Here is a 19,228-nt window from a genome sequence, read left to right as displayed (position 1 = left end):
ACCCCCATAGTAGTTAATGGCAGTTACAGTAGCAGCGTAGCATGCGAGCTACACTGTTCCCATAATTCATGGTCGGAAATCAGACGCTTCAGCCACAACACTGAGCAGTAGAACGGAGGTTTGTTGGGCCCCATTCTAGAGATAGGTGCGGGTCCCAGATGTCTGCCACTTTTATCAATGGGCTTTGTTGGGTATTGCACCTCACCCCTATTAATGAGAATGGGGTTGAGCTGCAATACAAGACAGTTATTGGACAAGACTGTTTCTGGAATAAAAGCAGACCTTGTTTTTGAACATTGGATAATCCCTCTAGAGGGCTTGTCTAATCAAAAACATTGGTGGTATATCGATTGTGGGAAGGTAAACCACTTTGTCCAGTGCTGGCTCTGCTTGGCTTTTTCTGGACGGCCGCAAATGGCATAAATGGCCACTAGCGACAAGTGAGGGTCACAGCGGTCAGGCTCGCGCTGATTGGACATTGGTATCACATCCTAGGAATATGTCACAATATCTTTGATGAGACAGCCCCGTTAAATCAAAGAAGCATCAACTACACAAATAATAAAATAAATCTCATTAGTATAAGGTGCCTTAAAAAGAATAAGAATAGAATTGTTATTAAGAAACTGAAAGACCTTTTGAGTTTATACAAACACAATATAGATCAGATCTTTTCAAGATAAGAAAGGTATTCCACAAGAACGAGTCCTTCTTCATCTAAGGTTAAATCCAGGTAATCCTCTTCATGTTCAGGAATATCATCCAAAATTTCTTTAACGGGGTCAATATCTGGTTCATTATAAGAGGACGTGCTTGTCCCTGAATAGAAAAACAAAAGAATCATATCTTAGCTTCTATAGTATATGTAAATACATTTTTAATCACTATGTGACTGAAATAAAAAAAAAACAGGGGTTGCATTCTTTGACTAGAGGAAAACTGGATGTACACGTCCTGAAAACCAATGTCCCATGCAGTAAGGGCACAAATCTAGTGTCTTAAGTTTAATGGCAGAACGCGCTGTATACTGGTCTGCCATTAAAGAGAGAAGACGGACGCTGTGTCAGCCTGACGGTGTGGAAATGATCAGCACTCTCACAAAAAAGCGCCATACACAGCTCTCAAAGTGAGCACCATGTTCAGCGCTGAAATCCAAATGCAGAAAGTTTCCTATCTGCATGCAGGCCATGAAAATCTGTGACATCGCAACGACATCATGGTCCTTCGACTGTAACCTGGGGGAGAGGAGCATGCTGGGAGGACATGAGCGGTGTGCTCCCAGCATTCCTTTATATAAAGATTATTGCTACTAGTGTTGTTGTAATGGCCATGCAAAATGTGTAACACAAAATTATTAGCAGTCACAAATTGTATTCCTCCCATCCCCCGTCCAGATCTGCTTTAACACCTACAATAAGTAAAATGTCGTACACTAGTACAGCACCCATTTACAGATCTCATATACTATCTAAAGGTGAAAGACATTAAAATAATTGGAGACTTCTGTTCTCAGGATTATAGCAACAATGTACAGTATTATATCGGACAAAGTACACATATTTGGTATTGCTAGGCTCGGTTTACATCTGCACTTGCTTTTCCATTCTGTCCATTCCGGAAAAAGAAAAGCAAGAAAAATGTAAGCGCAATATCCGGCGCCCGACTGAACACTTTGACTTTAGAAAAGTGTAATTCTAAAAGGTGAAATTTTGCTGTGGGAATTCAGGCATCTAAAGGCCTTGGTCCTGCCAATATTATTGCAGACTGTATTTACATTTATGAAGATAGCGGTTAGGGCTACTACAAACCCTCAGAAAATCCTCAATAGTTTAACTACCTCCCCAATCTTTTTGGCCTTTTACTTCCACCTGCGGACCATAAAAAAAAACAACAATTCACATGGTTGGGACAAATGCCAAATCAAATAGATTTTCGGACCTTTGTATTCAAAGCTGGAAGCAGGTGGCTCTGACCACTGTATAGTAGCCGTGCTAGGTTACTGCAGCTCTGATCCTATTCACTTGAATAGGAACAGAGTTCAGTACTGCAGCACAACCGCTATACAGTGGTCAGAGGCTCAGAGCCTGCTGTTTCCGGCTCCGAACACCGTGTAACTCCTGGTCACGGACCCCCACCGATTATATACTGACCATCCTGTGGATAGGTGATCAGTATGAAAAAACGTCCCATGACCAGAAAACCCTTTAAAGCTCCTGGGCTACAATGCAAAATCTGTAGCAGGCCTCCCTAAACTATCCTATGCAATAACTTCACATGCAATTTCTACTGACAAATGAGGTGGGGGATAATAAAAGTAACATAAAACGCACATAGGTTGCTCCATGCAACATCGGTTCATGCCTCATCTATCAGACAACATATAGCACAAGTCTCCATCGAGCCCTGGTGTAAGACATACTATACCTGCAGATTCTGTAGACGATGCATGAGACTCTTTTGATATCGGAGAATTTTTCAAGTCTTGGAGTATGTGAGGAGGGAGGATTCCTTGGTGATGAGTCAGAATCTGAGAAGCTAATTCAACGTTACCCATACAAAGCTGGAGCGCTTCCTTTGCTGCCTCAGGAGAAAACCCAAAATACACCAACTAGGAAATAAAGAGATGTAGACTTTTTTTTTTGGTCACAGTACAGAAAGAGCAAACACTTCTTCCATCAGATTAATCTTTGAAATTATCAGGTTTAAAGATAAATTACTTAAAATAGTTTAATATAAATGACTGCAGACAAAATAACATATTGGAAAAAAGTGAGCCGTCAGACATCAGAATTCAATGTGAAGGGAAGTCTCTTCTTTAAACATCTTTTGACAGGTCACTAAGATGCTGGAAAGGTCATTGTTGAATATTTGTGCCCTGTGACCCCACTGATAGCTAGAACAAAAGGGACTGTGGCGCACCAACGAGCGTTTTGACCCTTTGACTTTATCTTCGGATTCCTAAATTTGTAGTTGGTTATCTCCCATTCCCTATATTGGATATGTATTGAACAACTGTTAACACGATCTGGGCTCATATGTGCAGTTGGGAACGTTTGTTATACAGTTCTTATGGTAGCTGCCGGAAATATTATATGAAGCCCCCCAAGACCCACAGCCGTTGCTTATAGAACAATCCCTACGTGAACACTGGCACAGAAAATAGATGGGAAAAGTCCACTTTTGATCCATGGAGAATAAATCTTTGGCTAATCCGCTTTGCTTTCTCCTTATTCTGCAAGTAATAGCCAAATGGTCTTTATTACCTCCTTATGTGTATTTAACATGTCATATTTCTCAGCGCTGTCTCAAGCAGGGACATCAGCATTTCTGTAGACCTGATCCCCTGTCCGGACGTGCAGAGCGATGCATAGCTTCGAAAGAGCGATGATCTGGGTTGTAACATCCAGGTGGTTGCTGTGCAACTTAAAACCATGTTACATGATAGCTTGGAACTGAAGAGAATACATTAGCTCACTGCCAAAAACGATCCCAGACCATTATACTATATATTTATGTCTACTTGGAGCTTTCTTTAATGGTGTCTTGGAAAAATGAATACTTTAGTGTTACTTTAATCCAGGATTAACGAGACCTGATCGGTGATGGATTATATATTCCAAAGTATTGGACCATACAAAAGTAGGTAAAATGACATGAGGAATACCAAATGAAATGCCAAGGTCTCCTGCACACAGTCATATTATTGCTGTGTTTTATGGTGCTGTAATAGGGCACTGGTACAGGTGCAAGGGGCATTATTATACCACTGATTCATTAGGCCTCTCTGTGGCTCCGTAGTATGGAGCGGCACCAGGTACAGCACGAGGCCTTATTCTAATCAGAGGAGTCTTCTTATTCATTCTCTGCTCAGTCTTCAGGTTCTGGTCTTGTAAAATGTAAGATTGTCAAGCAGTTTCATGATAAAAACAAGTTCTGGATTGTCAGGATTTCAAGACTATTGGATGGCAGATTAATTGAACTTCGCGGTAAATATTACATGCCACGTTTACAGGGTGGAGGGATCCATATTGAAAGGCTCTTTTGACACTAGTTTCTAGTAAACCGTTTAGTTTTAATACTCACATCTAAACATATTTTAACACCAGAGTTTGACGTTGGTGTATAAAGGTCTTCCAGCTGCCTACACGCATCATGTACAGTGAAGGAAATAATTATTTGATCCCTTGCCGATTTTGTAAGTTTGCCCACTGTCAAAGTCATGAACAGTCTAGAATTTTTAGGCTAGGTTAATTTTACCAGTGAGAGATAGATTATATATAAAAAAAAACCTGAAAATCACATAGTCAAAATTATATATATTTATTTGCATTGTGCGCAGAGAAATAAGTATTTGATCCCTTTGGCAAACAAGACTTAATACTTGGTGGCAAAACCCTTGTTGGCAAGCACAGCAGTCAGACGTTTTTTGTAGTTGATGATGAGGTTTGCACACATGTTAGATGGAATTTTGGCCCACTCCTCTTTGCAGATCATCTGTAAATCATAAAGATTTCGAGGCTGTCGCTTGGCAACTCGGATCTTCAGCTCCCTCCATAAGTTTTCGATGGGATTAAGGTCTGGAGACTGGCTAGGCCACTCCATGACCTTAATATGCTTCTTTTTGAGCCACTCCTTTGTTGCCTTGGCTGTATGTTTCGGGTCATTGTCGTGCTGGAAGACCCAGCCACGAGCCATTTTTAATGTCCTGGTGGAGGGAAGGAGGTTGTCACTCAGGATTTGACGGTACATGGCTCCATCCATTCTCCCATTGATGCGGTGAAGTAGTCCTGTGCCCTTAGCAGAGAAACACTCCCAAAACATAATGTTTCCACCTCCATGCTTGACAGTGGGGACGGTGTTCTTTGGGTCATAGGCAGCATTTCTCTTCCTCCAAACACGGCGAGTTGAGTTAATGCCAAAGAGCTCAATTTTAGTCTCATCTGACCACAGCACCTTCTCCCAATCACTCTCAGAATCATCCAGATGCTCATTTGCAAACTTCAGACGTGCCTGTACATGTGCCTTCTTGAGCAGGGGGACCTTGCGGGCACTGCAGTATTTTAATCCATTACGGCGTAATGTGTTACCAATGGTTTTCTTGGTGACTGTGGTCCCAGCTGCCTTGAGATCATTAACAAGTTCCCCCCGTGTAGTTTTCGGCTGAGCTCTCATCTTCCTCAGGATCAAGGATACCCCACGAGGTGAGATTTTGCATGGAGCCCCAGATCGATGTCGATTGACAGTCATTTTGTATGTCTTCCATTTTCTTACTATTGCACCAACAGTTGTCTCCTTCTCACCCAGCGTCTTACTTATGGTTTTGTAGCCCATTCCAGCCTTGTGCAGGTCTATGATCTTGTCCCTGACATCCTTAGAAAGCTCTTTGGTCTTGCCCATGTTGTAGAGGTTAGAGTCAGACTGATTCATTGAGTCTGTGGACAGGAGTCTTTTATACAGGTGACCATTTAAGACAGCTGTCTTTAATGCAGGCACCAAGTTGATTTGGAGCGTGTAACTTGTCTGCAGGAGGCTGAACTCTTAATGGTTGGTAGGGGATCAAATACTTATTTCTCTGTGTACAATGCAAATAAATATATATAATTTTGACAATGTGATTTTCTGTTTTTTTTTAAATATAATCTATCTCTCACTGGTAAAATTAACCTAGCCTAAAAATTCTAGACTGTTCATGACTTTGACAGTGGGCAAACTTACAAAATCAGCAAGGGATCAAATAATTATTTCCTTCACTAAGTGGAATCATCAGGCTTGGCAATTCGGTTTTATTTTTATCATTTCATTTAATATTTTTTATTATTATATATAGTCATATTCGCTCGGCTTCATACAGAAACCTCCTCATATTCAAGTTAAAAAAAGAAGGAACATGAACGTGGTCGGTGTATGAAAAATAGCATCTGTTGGTTATCTTGAAAGAATTTGCCCTTTTTTATTAGAAAATACATAAATATAACACACTCGTACCTGATCAATACTCTCTTGAGAAACATCGTATGAGCCATGGCCATCTGGATTATCACTGGGGATTAGCAGGTCCGGGTTATCAAGGAGAATCTGTTATCGTAACAAGAAACACTTGTCAATCAAATAATTTACAAAACAAGTCAATCATATAATTAAATGTTATACACTTGACTAAACCCAAGGCTTTTTCATAAGTGAAGAAGTTCCAACGGAACCCCTTAACGGAAGGGCAACGCTGATGTGAACAGGCCCTTAGGTTTTTCTCTCGTGAACTGCCTTCTTGCTGTTTGAAATATGTATAACCCCATTCTTCTGTTTCATATGTGATTGTGCCTGGAGGGAGGGTTAGGGAAGTGTTTTGTAAGTTCAGTTTTGTATTTTACTGTAAAACTTTTGAAAATCAATAAAAAAAACATTTGATTTAAAAAACCTAAGGCTTACTCCACGCCAAATCTATAAAATTGAGGTTAAAGGGGTTATTCCATGAATAATATTATACCTAGTTAAATAAAGCACCTAATTTCAAACCTGTTTTGTATGGACACTGACATTTATAAACTCATTATAGCGCCACCTAGTGTTTCAGTGCTCCACAATAGTGCATCTACCTTACAAAGCATTAAGAGGTGGACACGCATGACCCGTTTCACTGCTCTTGTTTCCCTGCGGTGTCTCATCTTTGGCGGTGCGGAGGGATCCCTGCTGGTGAGCAGGTTGTCCCATAGTCTTTAGCGTCTTCTCTGCTGGTTAGAGAAGGAGAACGTCGGAGAAGCAGAGAACACTCTGAAAATGGCCTAGGAAGAATAATGTGGACGCGCTGTAAGGGGGAGCGCTATAATAAGTTAATAATGTAATATCTTGTTACAGAATTTTTTTTAATGAATTACAATAAAAACCATGTTTCATAAGGTGCTTTGTCTAACTAAACATATTATTTGTGATATAAGCCCTTTAAAGGGAACTATCTTATCCCACCGAATCCATGTGACAACAAGGTGACCACCATCTCTGTGCTTACATCGCAGTGTGATGTAGCGGTCACTTTGCTGGTAGAGAAGTAGATTAGGATTTGGATTTCAAAATGATTTAGACAGATATAAAACGTCCTTCCTGCCTTTCTCTGTGTGGAGAGACATGCCGAAGCCGCTCTTATTAATTCACACAGTACAAATCAATGGAAGCAGAAATCCAGATAGAGAATGCAGAGAAAAAAACATGGCTGTTGAGTTAAAAAAAACTTTTAACTATAAAAATAAAAAAAAACTGAGATTTGCTTATTATGTATCTGCATGTAACTGTTAACTAGCAGAAAAATGGGGTGAGTCTGGAGTTATTGTTTAAACCCCAATATCTCACATTCTTAAAGCTATGTTCACACCACATTCGGTGCTTGTGCTGAGAATATTCATAGGGTAAAAAGGGAGTCCTTTTTGCATACGTCCAGTTGCTAAGCGTCAGCATTAATTTTTTTAACTGTATTGAAAAGCATAGTCAACTATGTATTTCACTGCAGAGGCATCCCTTAACCCCTTAGTGACCACTAATACGCCTTTTTACGTGATTCACTACTGGGCTTTAGGCTAGGCTGACGCCTTTTCACGTCAGCCTAGTCTAAGTCCTGCACGGGTCTCCCGTGCGGTTAGGAGCCGGGGCTCTGCTGTCTGATGACAGCTGAGCTCCTGCTCCAACGCCCGCGATCGAAGTTTACTTCGATCGCGGCTGTTTAACCCGTTAAATGCCGCCGTCAATAGCGACCACGGCATTTAACTTTGTTTACAGAGGGAGTGCGCTCCCTCTGTCACCCATCGGCGGCCCGCGAATGCAATCGCGGGTCTCCGATGGGGTTTCATGGCAGCCGGGGGACTGATAAAAGCCCCCAGGTCTGCCCTGGACATATGCCTGTAGGACGCGCCGGAGGCACGTCCTAACAGATTGCCTGTCAGATTTACACTGACAGGCAATGGGACTAATAAAATCAGTCATCAAAGTGAAATAAAGATTATTAATAAAAAGTACAGTAAAAAAAATAAATAAAACCATTTTTTTCCTTAAAAAGTGGTTTTATTTAGTCAAAGTGTAAAAAAAAAAAAAAAAAAAGGTACACATATGTGGTATCGCCGCGACTGTAATGACTCCATTAATAAAGTTAATATGTAATTTAAACCGCAAAGTGAACACCGTAAAAAAAAAACGCAAAAAACTATGGCGAAATTGGAATTTTTCTCCATTGCCCCCCAAAAAAGTCATAATAAAAATGAATCAATAAGTCCCATGTACCCCAAAACAGTACCATTCAAAACTACGTCTTGTCCCGCAGAAAACAAGCCCAAAAAATCACTACATTGATGGAAAAAGAAAAAAATTACGGCTCTTGGAAAGCGACGATGCAAAAACAAATAATTTTAGTTCAAAAGTGTTTTTATTGTGCAAAAGTCGTAAAACATAAAAAAACCTCCACATATGTGGTATCGCCGTAATCGTACCGACCCATAGAATAAAGGTCACATGTTAATTACGTCGCACAGTGAACGGCGTCAATTTAAAAACGCATAGAACAATGGCGGAATTTCAGGTTTTTTTTATAATCCCCCCCAAAAAGGTTCATAAAAGTTAATATAAAAATTATATGTACCCAAAAATGGTGCCATTAAAAAGCACAACTAATCCCGCAAAAAACAAGTCCTCATACAGCTATGTAGACGAAAAAATAAAAACGTTATAGCTCTTTGAATGCGACTATAGAAAAACGAATAAAATAGCTTGGTCATTAAGGCCTAAAATGGGCTGGTCACTAAGGGGTTAAAGAAGTATACTGCACAGCAGATGTTTTCGTTTTTAGAGTCTGAGTCTATGGGTGACGTATGCAACTGTATGGCATAGGGGCTATACATTCGCTGCATCTGTCGGGCGAAAAAATAAAGTGTCTAAATATTTCAGGGGTCCAGGAAACGGTGGTCTGCAGGGTCCTCGCATTGCAAAACTGCTTTAGGCATCAGTGTGACTGCGGTACTTTAGGTGTGAGAGTAAGAAATGAATAGAACAGTCTTGATCAAATTATCTATGAACTGATATAGTAAGAGCGATAATCTTATACAAGAAATATTAACTGTTTAGTCCCTAGATATTTGTTCATTTTTTTTCATAGCGGAGAAGAGATGACAGTACTTGTTACTTAAAGTGGTAATGTTCTTAATTTGGGACGACAGGTCTACTTTCAACATTCCATTTTCAGGACCAAAAGAAAACGTTTGGATTTTTATCATGACATCATATACAGGTCTGCAACACTATGAAAATCTATAGCGCACACATTCCAGTCGGAATTGACGGATATCAAGTACCATGATTTCTATTCCAGATTGAAATCCAATGACTGAGAAGGTTACAGGTCATTCCAGCACTTGCGATCATCACCATCTTGTGACTTTTTCTAGGAATAATCTATGTTTTCATAAGATATTATCTTGAAGCCAAATCGAAGGGGAGCATAGGAAAAGTACTTTAAAATTTCATCTATATTATTTTTTTAAATCACTTGATACATATAATACGGATGTATTCAGTGATAAAAATACTTCACATTTAGACTCATTTGCAGAGAAACAAATGTGTTACACGTAGGTCAGTTTTATGTCAGTATAGACTCTGAGCATACAGTCGCTGAGGTACGGAAAGGGAAATTGTACTTCTCCTAGGATTATGCCCCTAAAAGGGGCAAATGTGGCAAAATAATTATTACCACTACTACTATTATTTCATATCTAAATAACTATTTATATGGGAATTAAATATTTGTGCTCTATTGTTCTTTGGCAGAAACTGCAGACAGGAGCACAATGTCCAGTTTTAGCCCTTTTACATGGGCCAAAGATCGGGCAAATTAGCGTTCATATGAATGTTCGTTCCCGATCATTGCCCTGATCGTATATTTTATGCAGCACAAAATATTATCGTGGTCGGCAGCACAAAATATTATCGTGGTCGGCAGCACATCCCCTGTATAAACTGGGAGATATGCTGCTGACATGGTGGAGATGCATGTGGACGAGCGATCATAATAACGATCACTCGTCTCCATACACAACCAATCATTGCTCCTTGTGAAAGGAGCAAACGAGCGCTGATCAATAAGCTGGCGCTTGTTTTTATGGCCAATATTGGCCGGTGTAAAGGACTCTTCAACAACCCTTTCTCACATTCACAGTCTAAAGGCCATTATCTGACCTGAAGGTTTCTTCAGGTGAGAACTATTCAGTCAGCTTTCTGATCAGCATAACTGTCCATCAACAGATAATTAATAGAGCTCTATTGTTAATTTTGGAAATCCAAAGAAGATCTTCTTGTCCTGAATCTTGTGGAATAACATCCATAAAGGGTAGAATAACCCCTTGCCACCGCAGTCAACTGGTGAGTCAATGGGGGCGGTGTGAAGAGTCTTGGCGAGTTTGAATTTAGAGTGGTAGTGTCTAGTGGAGGTAAAAAGTTTCTATTGAAAACAATATACAAATGCTGTGGGCAAATAGTAAATAACTTAATACATGCATACAGTACAACTTGAAACAAATCCACACGTGAGCAGAAAAAATATGTTTAATAATTGGGCGACTTGTGAAAATCAATTTAAGCACGCAGCACTATTCTTGGCGTCAAAACGACGGATCGCCTTGTAAATCTATGGGGCTGGGCGATGCTGGTATCGGTCATACGATGACTCTGCCGCTGTGTTATGGCTTTTTTACGACAGATAAAAACCTAACTTAATTCTCACACTTCGTCCACAGGGAAATGTAACTTCCCCAATGATAAACCATTGGTATGCCGGATGATGCTAGAGTAGCTGTCTGGGATAACCGATTACTCATTTTCTTTGAAATACATCAGCACCCTTTCCAACTTGATGGGTATCACAATATTTCATTTAAAGATCATTAATAATCCAAACCTGCTGACAGCACATTAATCCTAGAAATAAAAACAAGCTACCACGGTGGTTGAAGAGCAAGACATACAATGATTTATCATATTAAAAACAGTTGGAGGCATGTCTTATTAAAATCCATAACTACAACCTGGGGGAGTGAGAAGCAGACGATAGTTCTGAAAGATATTTGCTCATATAATAAAGAATTAAAAAAAGGAGGACTGAGGCCTCATGCACATGACCGTAAAGGATTTTGCTGTCCGCAAATACGAATCAGACGCTACGGATACACGTAGCCATTTGCAACTGACGAAGCGCCCATAGACTTCTATGGTCGAGTCCATGGCGCAATTGCGGACAAGAATAGGACATGTCCTATAACTTGCTGATCATTTCTACGGCACGGACTCACATCCGTAAATATACGGAAAGGTGTCCATGGCCAATAGAAATTAATGGCACCGCAATTTCATCCGTATGCAAACCCATACTAGTAAAACATGTTGGATTAAATTGGTTACTAACAATTGAGACTCCTGTTAAAAGGTCAATGTAGGCACATAATAGGGACACTTGTAGCAGTCCCCTCTTTCTCACCGTAACTTAGATATGGGAGAAGCATAAGAAATTAAGAAATACCTCTCCATTCCATACTACACATTACTACTGGCATAAAAGAACATTGGCAAAGTCTTTTTAACTTGTATGATAAAGACTTTGTTGTTCGTCCGATTGTCCAGATAGTTAGCAAAATGCGTCCAATTCTGGCATAAATTCCCCCCCCCCAAAAAGAGTAAAGTATGTGGCGTGTGACAAATTTATCTTGTGTTATAGAATAGTGCCTAGGTGGCGTGGCTAAGAGGAGTGCTAAAATGTGTAAAATTTATCAACGTGTGCAATTTTTTAGCGCAAAATACGGATATAAGCACCAGCCATGCGGTGGCGTAAGAAAAAGAAAAATGTCTAACACGTCTAGAGGATTGCGCCAAATTTATCAAACTACATGTTTGGTGAAATATGTACCATGTTTGCTTTTTCTTAACATGGTTGATAAAGCTCCCCCAGTGTTCCCCAGGTGTATATATGGCAGTTATCTGTAATAATTATTGTTTTACATCTTAGCTTCCATGTAATCCTCCTTGCGAACCTCTGACTTAAGCAGCAAGTGTATTCAAATTTGTTTTTATATTTGTTTTCATTGTAATTAAAAATGACAGTATATAACAGAAAAAAAAAAACAAAGTGATGCATGTTTCTGGCTTATCGGACCTTTTTACTCATTTAGTTCTGCCAAAATCCATTTTGGAAGTTACTTAATGTACTTGGCTCCTCGGAGTTGATTTAATCACTTTTGAACATGGTATTTTTCAGATTTGGAAACGGAAAGACGTCAGTGTTTTAGGTGGAGAAGGTTTACTTTGTGTTCTTGAACAGTGGATAATGTATGTACCTGAACTGCACGATCAATATTTCCTCCAGCTTGACTTAGTGCTTCTGCTGCAGCAGTCTCAGAGTACCCCATCCCCCTCAGTGTATTAATCTTATCCAGCCTCTTCTTCCTCTTGTCTCGTTCTTCTTTTCGTATCTTTGCTTTGTCCTAGAAAACATTTGAGAATTTAATAAGTAAAAATAAATATTGGTTAAAGCTTTAGGTATGTAAACAGATCACAATGATCATAGAATTTATAACGTTTATTGTACTTTCCTATAGAATACCAGTCGCAAACATGTTGCTAATAAACTCTGCATTCATGTAGACCTACAGACCATGAATTCAAGCATGGATAAGTTCTTATATAGTAACTGGAATATTCAGCATTAAGCAAGTTGTGGATATATTTCAATATTACGTCTCTAATAACTTAGAAAATAACTTGCATGAAGTTTTCAAGTTCTAGAAACTGAATTGTAATTTTTTTTTACTAGTTGTCACTAGCAAATGAAGAAGGTGATAATTTCCATATTATTTTGCGACTGAAGGTATGAGAAGGCACGAAATAAGAGAAGGCAAGAAGTGTATGACTGGTGGTTGCGTGGTACCACTTTTTCAGAAGTTTCGACTTGTCTTTTCATGACCACCCCTTTACTTAGTGTCCCACCCAAATGGGACTCCCTCCTTCCAAGCTTATAAATAGAACCTGACCGTACCTCTCGTTTACATGCGATATGATTTGCGGCATGCTCCACATTCCCATCACATGCTCTTAGTGCCAGCCGTGCCTCCTGAGCAGAACATCCAAGCTGTAAGAGAGTCTCCACTTTTGAAGGGTCTATGGAGAGTTCATTATACAATCTGTTGGCCTAAAAGAATAGATTCATCATAATCAATCTAAATTGTAAAACTCTAACCCATACACATTTTTGTGTAGTCAGATAAAACATGCTTGGATTACAAATTTGCACGGCTACATCCACTATATGATTAGCGTAACTCATCACAAACCATGACCGCAAAGGTGTACTCAAATTTTTTTTTAACCTCGTCTCTTTTCTTAGCGAGTACAGGGCAATAACATAAGTATCAATTGTACACAGGGGGTATTGCACAGGACAGGTAATAAATGTCTGATCAGCGGGACCTCCACAATCACTAGAATGAGAAACTAGAATAGAACTAGAAACCTTCTTTGCTCTAGACGTAGAGGCTGCCCCTTCTTATAATTAGTCCTAGGTATAAATAGATCATGAGATTGACCTCTGATATATTTATACATAGTTATTAGGTCACCCCTCAGTCGTCTTTTCTTCTAAACTAAATAATTCTAATTTTGATCATCTTTCTGGATACTGAAGTCCCCCAATTCCATTTATTACTTACCTCAGACAGTTTCTCAGTTGCCTCCCTTGCTTTACCATTGTGGTAATTTACTATCCCTTGCAGGAAATAAAGTCTTAGGAAAAGAACTTTTTCTCTCCCATAACTCCCCTGCAACAAGTCAAAATGAAAAAAATAAATAAATAAATATCAGAAATTAAAGAAAACTTAGCAGTATGAGGTTTTTCTATTGTAGAAATTCAATAAGCTTGTGGTATAACTTTTCACTTTTATACTTGTTGTTTTTATAAAAAAATAAGATATCCACTATCGCAAAACATCGGCAGAAACATAGTAGACATGCCCAGCCTCGACAAGCTCACTTCCCACCAATGTTTATATGGGCAGCTGACTGCCTCAATTATTACAATAGAACATTTACTGATAAAAGTCTGGCATAGCAGTGTAGAAACACCCATTAAAGTGAGTGGGACTTGTATTCATGTCACTTTTTTACTAGAGAACATTAGAAACTACCCCCTGAATGGTTATTTGATTTGCCAAACTTTGCTTAAAATGCTTGTTGTTGTAAGCTCCAAACTAAACACGTAGAATAATCCTTTTCCATCCAGAAAAACCCTCCTCTTGCAGATTAAGTCATTTCTAAAAAATAACAAGTGTGGGAAAATAGTAATGTGGACATCATAATACAATGTGTAAATAAAGCGGAGCGGATTTAAGAGGGTCATGCGGCTTTGTTCCTGATTTTAGGAAATAAACAGTATTCCACACCCCTCAACATAATGTACAAGAGGTCGTAAAAAAAAAAAAGAATTTAAAAAAATCTAATTTCTAAGCAGATAAAATTCATATTATAAAAGCATTAGGGTTGTCAGATTGCATGCTTTGAAAGGACAGAAGGGAAAGACTAAAGGTGTATTCTATTCAAGATGATGTATCACCTATCCACTGGCATGGTCGAATTAAGGAGGAGATTCTAAGGCATGGCGGTCGAGTATGCGCATTACCACTCCATACAACCCTATTAGAGCTACAGAAACAGAAGTGAGAGTACTCGACTTTACCCAGAATATCCATAGCGTTGTATGGAGTGACAGCACGCACGTTTAACCAGAATGCCAGCCATACAAGCTCCTTATCACAGTCATGTGGTAGGGTCAATTGGTGGCGGTTCTAGCAGTCAGACCCCCACTGATCTAATATTTATCACAAAACCAGTAAACAGGTGATTAATTCTTAAAAGGGTTATCCAAATTGCATTGCAGTGTGTGTGTGTGTGTGTGTGTGTGTGTGTGTGTGTGTGTGTGTGTGTGTGTGTGTGTGTGTAAAACGAAGTAACTTACTAATATACTTTAATTTAAAATTCTGTACTAAATGGTGCAGTTCAAACCTCCTGAATTGTTCCCAGAAGTGCTTGAGCTTTTCTAATAATGATGAGGCTCTGACACGGCCCCACGTGACTGAGGGCTTGCTTCATGTGCTGTTCGTGAACATGAGCGCAAGGGGCTGTCACATTAACGATTGCTTGAGTCCCAAGCAGAGCATCAGCTAAGCGCTTTGATCGGGACTCCAGCACTGCTCCCAACGTCCATATTTGGTCAATTCAGGGGTATCCGATCGCTGGAGTTCCCTAGCAGAGCACCAGCTGATGCTCTGCCTTGGGGGGGGGGGGACTACAGCACTTCTGCCAACGTCACGGTCCATATATAGACAGTCATGTCGGGAGCAGGGCTGGAGTCCTCAGGCAGAGCATCAGCTGATGATCTGCTCGGGAACTCCAGCGATAGGAAACCCCTGAATTGATCAAATATGGACGTCAGGTGCAGTACTGGAGTCCCGATCAAAGTGCTAGCAATAGGCAATGTGATAGCCCCTTGCGGTCATGTTCACAAACAGCACATGAAGCAAGAGCTCAGTCACGTGGGGCCATGTGGGAGCGTCATCATTATTAGAAAAGCTCCAGCACTTACGGGTACAATTCACAGGGTTTGAACTGCACCATTCAGTACAGAATTTTAAATTAAAAGTATATTAGTAAGTAAATTCTGTTCACATAAATATATTATTGCAATGCAATTTTTGGTCCCCGGATAACCCCTTTAAGTATGTGTTTGCCTTTAAACACTATATTACAGCTTACATATAGAGTAATTTACAGAAAAGAAGTTGAGTATCTTTGTAAAGTCGTTACATTACTTATCTTGTACTGGTCCCGATTAACACCCTGTATTATAGCCCCCAGCTACATTAACAAGAGAATATCTGTGTTCTTTTCAGTAAAGTAAAGGCTCTTTTACACGGGCCAATGATAGGGTGAACGAGCACTCATACGAATGCTTGTTAGTGATCATTTCCCTGTTTAAACAAGGCAAAGATCAGCCGATGAACAGGGAACCGCTCATTCATCGGCTGATCGCATCTTTTATGCGGCTAAAAAAACGGTCTCTAGTCGGCAGCACATCTCCCCGTGTAAACATGGAGATGTGCTGCCGACATGATGGAAATGCATGGGGACGTAAGATTGTAACAACGATCATTGCTCAGTTTAGAATGAGTGCCGATCGACAAACTGTATTTTCAATCGGCGCTCGTCTTAAAAGTGGTAAAGACGGCAATATCTGCTCATGTAAAACCTCCTTAGTAAGTAAAGCTTAAGACAAGTATACAATGAAGAGTTTTCAACATACTTTAATGTGGACCAGTCTTTCATGGTGTTCTCCATAGCATTTGTTGAAGCATCTCTGGGACATATTGAGTTTTGTATCTGCATCATCCAGGCAGTCTAACTGTCCCAAGCGAAAGTAGCACCACACAATATCAAGTTGCAGGACAGCATAATTATCCACTGAATCTAGTAGATCTGTTCCACACTCGCTGGAAGAGATGAAACAAAGGTTTTCAGCCAGAGAAAGCAATAATGTGACTTATTATAAAGTAAAAGGGAAGCAATAAAATCATAAGTAAATCAGAAAAACCCTCGGACGTCACCAATCTTGCTATTTACATTGTTGCAGAATATATCTCATGCTGCAGCGATGTACATAGACGTGATCCTCTTTAATGGCAGATTGCGCTCTATAGAGCCCTATCATTAGAGATCAGGCTGACATTGCGTCAGCCAGATCCTCCTGAAGTGACAAAATACAGTAAACAGAGCGCTCATAGCTTTCTTCCTTCTTTTTTGTCTCGCGAGCTGAGCCCCATCTTCTGTACACGGGTGCTTTGCGTCCATTTACAGATCCCACATACCACCTAAAAGGTAGAAGACGCGCTAGAAAATGGTGACCTTTATCTTGAGCATTATATCAATGATGTCGGTGGGGAAAAGTTCACGTATTTGGTATGGTCATACACGGGAGAGAGCAGGGATAATATTGTGAGGAAAAAAATTAGGAAATTTGAATTTTTGCATCCTATTTTTCTCTACAAAATAAAACCCCGTAAAAAATGAAAAGATACCGATTCTCTTTGTTCCCGAAAAAAATAAAAATAAATAATAATATTCAGCCTTAGAATGTGGCATTCCAAAAGGAGAAATTTTGACATGGAGGTTCAGGCAACAAAAGGGCTTGGTTTTGAAAGGGTTAACATCCACCTCTACATTTCTCCTGGCTTAACCCTTTCACTACATCTCTAGGCAGGAAGTCCCAATGTTGAGGTCTGACAAAATGGTATCCTGTAAATGTTGCAAAGAGCATTATTCACCTCGGTCTCTATACCGTATAGACGCCAATCAGTAACAATTGGAATGTAAGTGGGGAGTGAGGATACAAGTGAATACACAAAAAAAAAAAAAAAAAATGAATATTCAGCTTTGGACTAAATTTCCCTTTATAGATAGAAGGCAGAAGGACTTTGGATAAGCCGGGGGAGATATTCATCTGCTGTCAAATGAAAAGACACCCAGCAATAATTTTATGTACATTGCCTTCCAGGTATCGCTCTATCACGTGTAATATTCTTGAGCTTAAACGTGAACTATAAATGATAATAAACTCAACAGTGCAATATAAAAGTTGCCATTATAGCTTTCTATGGGGTTGTCACCTTACATACAATAAGTAAATGCATCCATAAGAAGAACACAAGCAGGGAGAATATATTGCACTCAACGAAAGGTCTGGCAGTTCTTAAAGGAACACAAAGTAAAAAGGAGATAAACTTGCTCACACTGTTTGTCAGTTTGCAGGATCTTCTGAATGTCCCAGAAACATAGTGTCTTGTAAAAATCCTGCAGGAAACACAGGGGTTAATTTCCTGCTGAATTATTCCATTTTGTATGGAGAAGGGGCAGGGTTTATCAAAGGGGACAAGTCAACTATTTGTGAGTCCTACTGCAGACAGGGCAGAGTGGGGCAAGGCTCCTGCTGCAGCCAGTTGTTTTACAGCCAGATTTAGGACAGTGAGGAGAAGGAGCATGGAAATGGCTGATCTCCTGGAACACGTATAGAATAATTCCTTATATAAAATTCTCAGTTAATTGTAATACGAGAAAAAATAGCATCAAAGGAATGTTTTATGAGCTAGTCCAGAAGAGTTATTTTGTTTAGCAAATATGGTAGATATCCAGAATGATGACCCTGTTTATTGGCTACACATGCCATCATAATTCTGAAGAGCGGTTATCTAAAAGTAGATAATCCCTTTAAATTTGGTTTATTTTTCCTTATCTAAAGAATAACCAGAGTGCAGCATACCTGACACATTGCAGATAACAATATGAGACAATAAGGAACCCATGTAAATACTTTATTAGATTTTCACCATCATAATCCTCTTTTTAAGAACTGTCATTTATCACTTTTACAGCCTTCCTCCAACTCAGAGGGGATTAAAATCTTACTTAGAAAAAAAAACAGAGAACATCTAACATTGTAAACAGATAAGAATGAATCAGCCCTTACCAGAAGTGTTTGTCTGAATCCAGCAAGAAAGGCAATGCTAAAGCATATTCTGTTCTCTTCAGGAATGCTCTTCCCCTTTCATGATATCCCATAGCCAGCATGAGAGCCTGGAAACAAGAAGTTGTGCAATAGAACAGTCAGAAATGTTCATTTTTACACAGGGGCAGAATTGCAATAAGTTTGTGCAAACCAAACCAAAAAAATAACGGGCAGAAACTGCAGAGGTGGTTCTCTAGAGTGGGATTTATACCCATCACCAAAGGTATAATGGTAGCTGTCTGCCAACTCGGAGTACTGACATTTTGCAAGTAATTATCAATTCCCTCTTTCCAATGCTATGAAGTAACGTCTGCCAGTTACTTAATTGTATTAAATGGCTGTAAGTACTACAATAATGGTGTATACATGATAAAATATTGAATCTTACACATCAGATATTTGAAATGTGGTAAATGAGAGATATCTTGTTTAACGGAAGTGAAAATAACATGTAAAAAGACAAACACATACAGTACACGCTCCACCCTGAGCCCGATGATAACTCTGGAGACTGTACATCATTTCTTTCATAGACATACTAAAGATTGTAAGAACTCAGATGGAGTTTTAAAGCCACAAAAGTAGGATCTAAAATGTGAAAAA

At 39.5% G+C, this 19,228-nt stretch overlaps 1 protein-coding gene across 2 annotated transcripts in view; it reads right to left on the bottom strand.

The window, feature by feature from the left end:
* Nucleotides 1-164: 164 nt before the first annotated feature.
* NUB1 (negative regulator of ubiquitin like proteins 1) overlaps nucleotides 165-19,228 on the bottom strand; it is a 47,152-nt gene continuing 28,088 nt past the window's right edge. For both annotated transcript variants that reach the window (XM_075827346.1, XM_075827347.1), the window contains 8 exons: nucleotides 18,587-18,693; nucleotides 16,370-16,556; nucleotides 13,725-13,832; nucleotides 13,055-13,207; nucleotides 12,357-12,503; nucleotides 5,986-6,075; nucleotides 2,425-2,608; nucleotides 165-819 (listed from right to left, as the gene is read on the bottom strand). In XM_075827346.1, coding sequence (XP_075683461.1) covers nucleotides 665-819; nucleotides 2,425-2,608; nucleotides 5,986-6,075; nucleotides 12,357-12,503; nucleotides 13,055-13,207; nucleotides 13,725-13,832; nucleotides 16,370-16,556; nucleotides 18,587-18,693 — 1,131 coding nt within the window. In that variant the 3' untranslated portion in view covers nucleotides 165-664. The remainder of the gene's footprint in view (nucleotides 820-2,424; nucleotides 2,609-5,985; nucleotides 6,076-12,356; nucleotides 12,504-13,054; nucleotides 13,208-13,724; nucleotides 13,833-16,369; nucleotides 16,557-18,586; nucleotides 18,694-19,228) is intronic.

The sequence above is a fragment of the Rhinoderma darwinii genome, chromosome 5 (assembly GCF_050947455.1).
Source record: "Rhinoderma darwinii isolate aRhiDar2 chromosome 5, aRhiDar2.hap1, whole genome shotgun sequence".
Lineage (NCBI taxonomy): Eukaryota > Metazoa > Chordata > Amphibia > Anura > Rhinodermatidae > Rhinoderma > Rhinoderma darwinii.
This window is presented reverse-complemented; position numbering and strand designations above follow the sequence as displayed.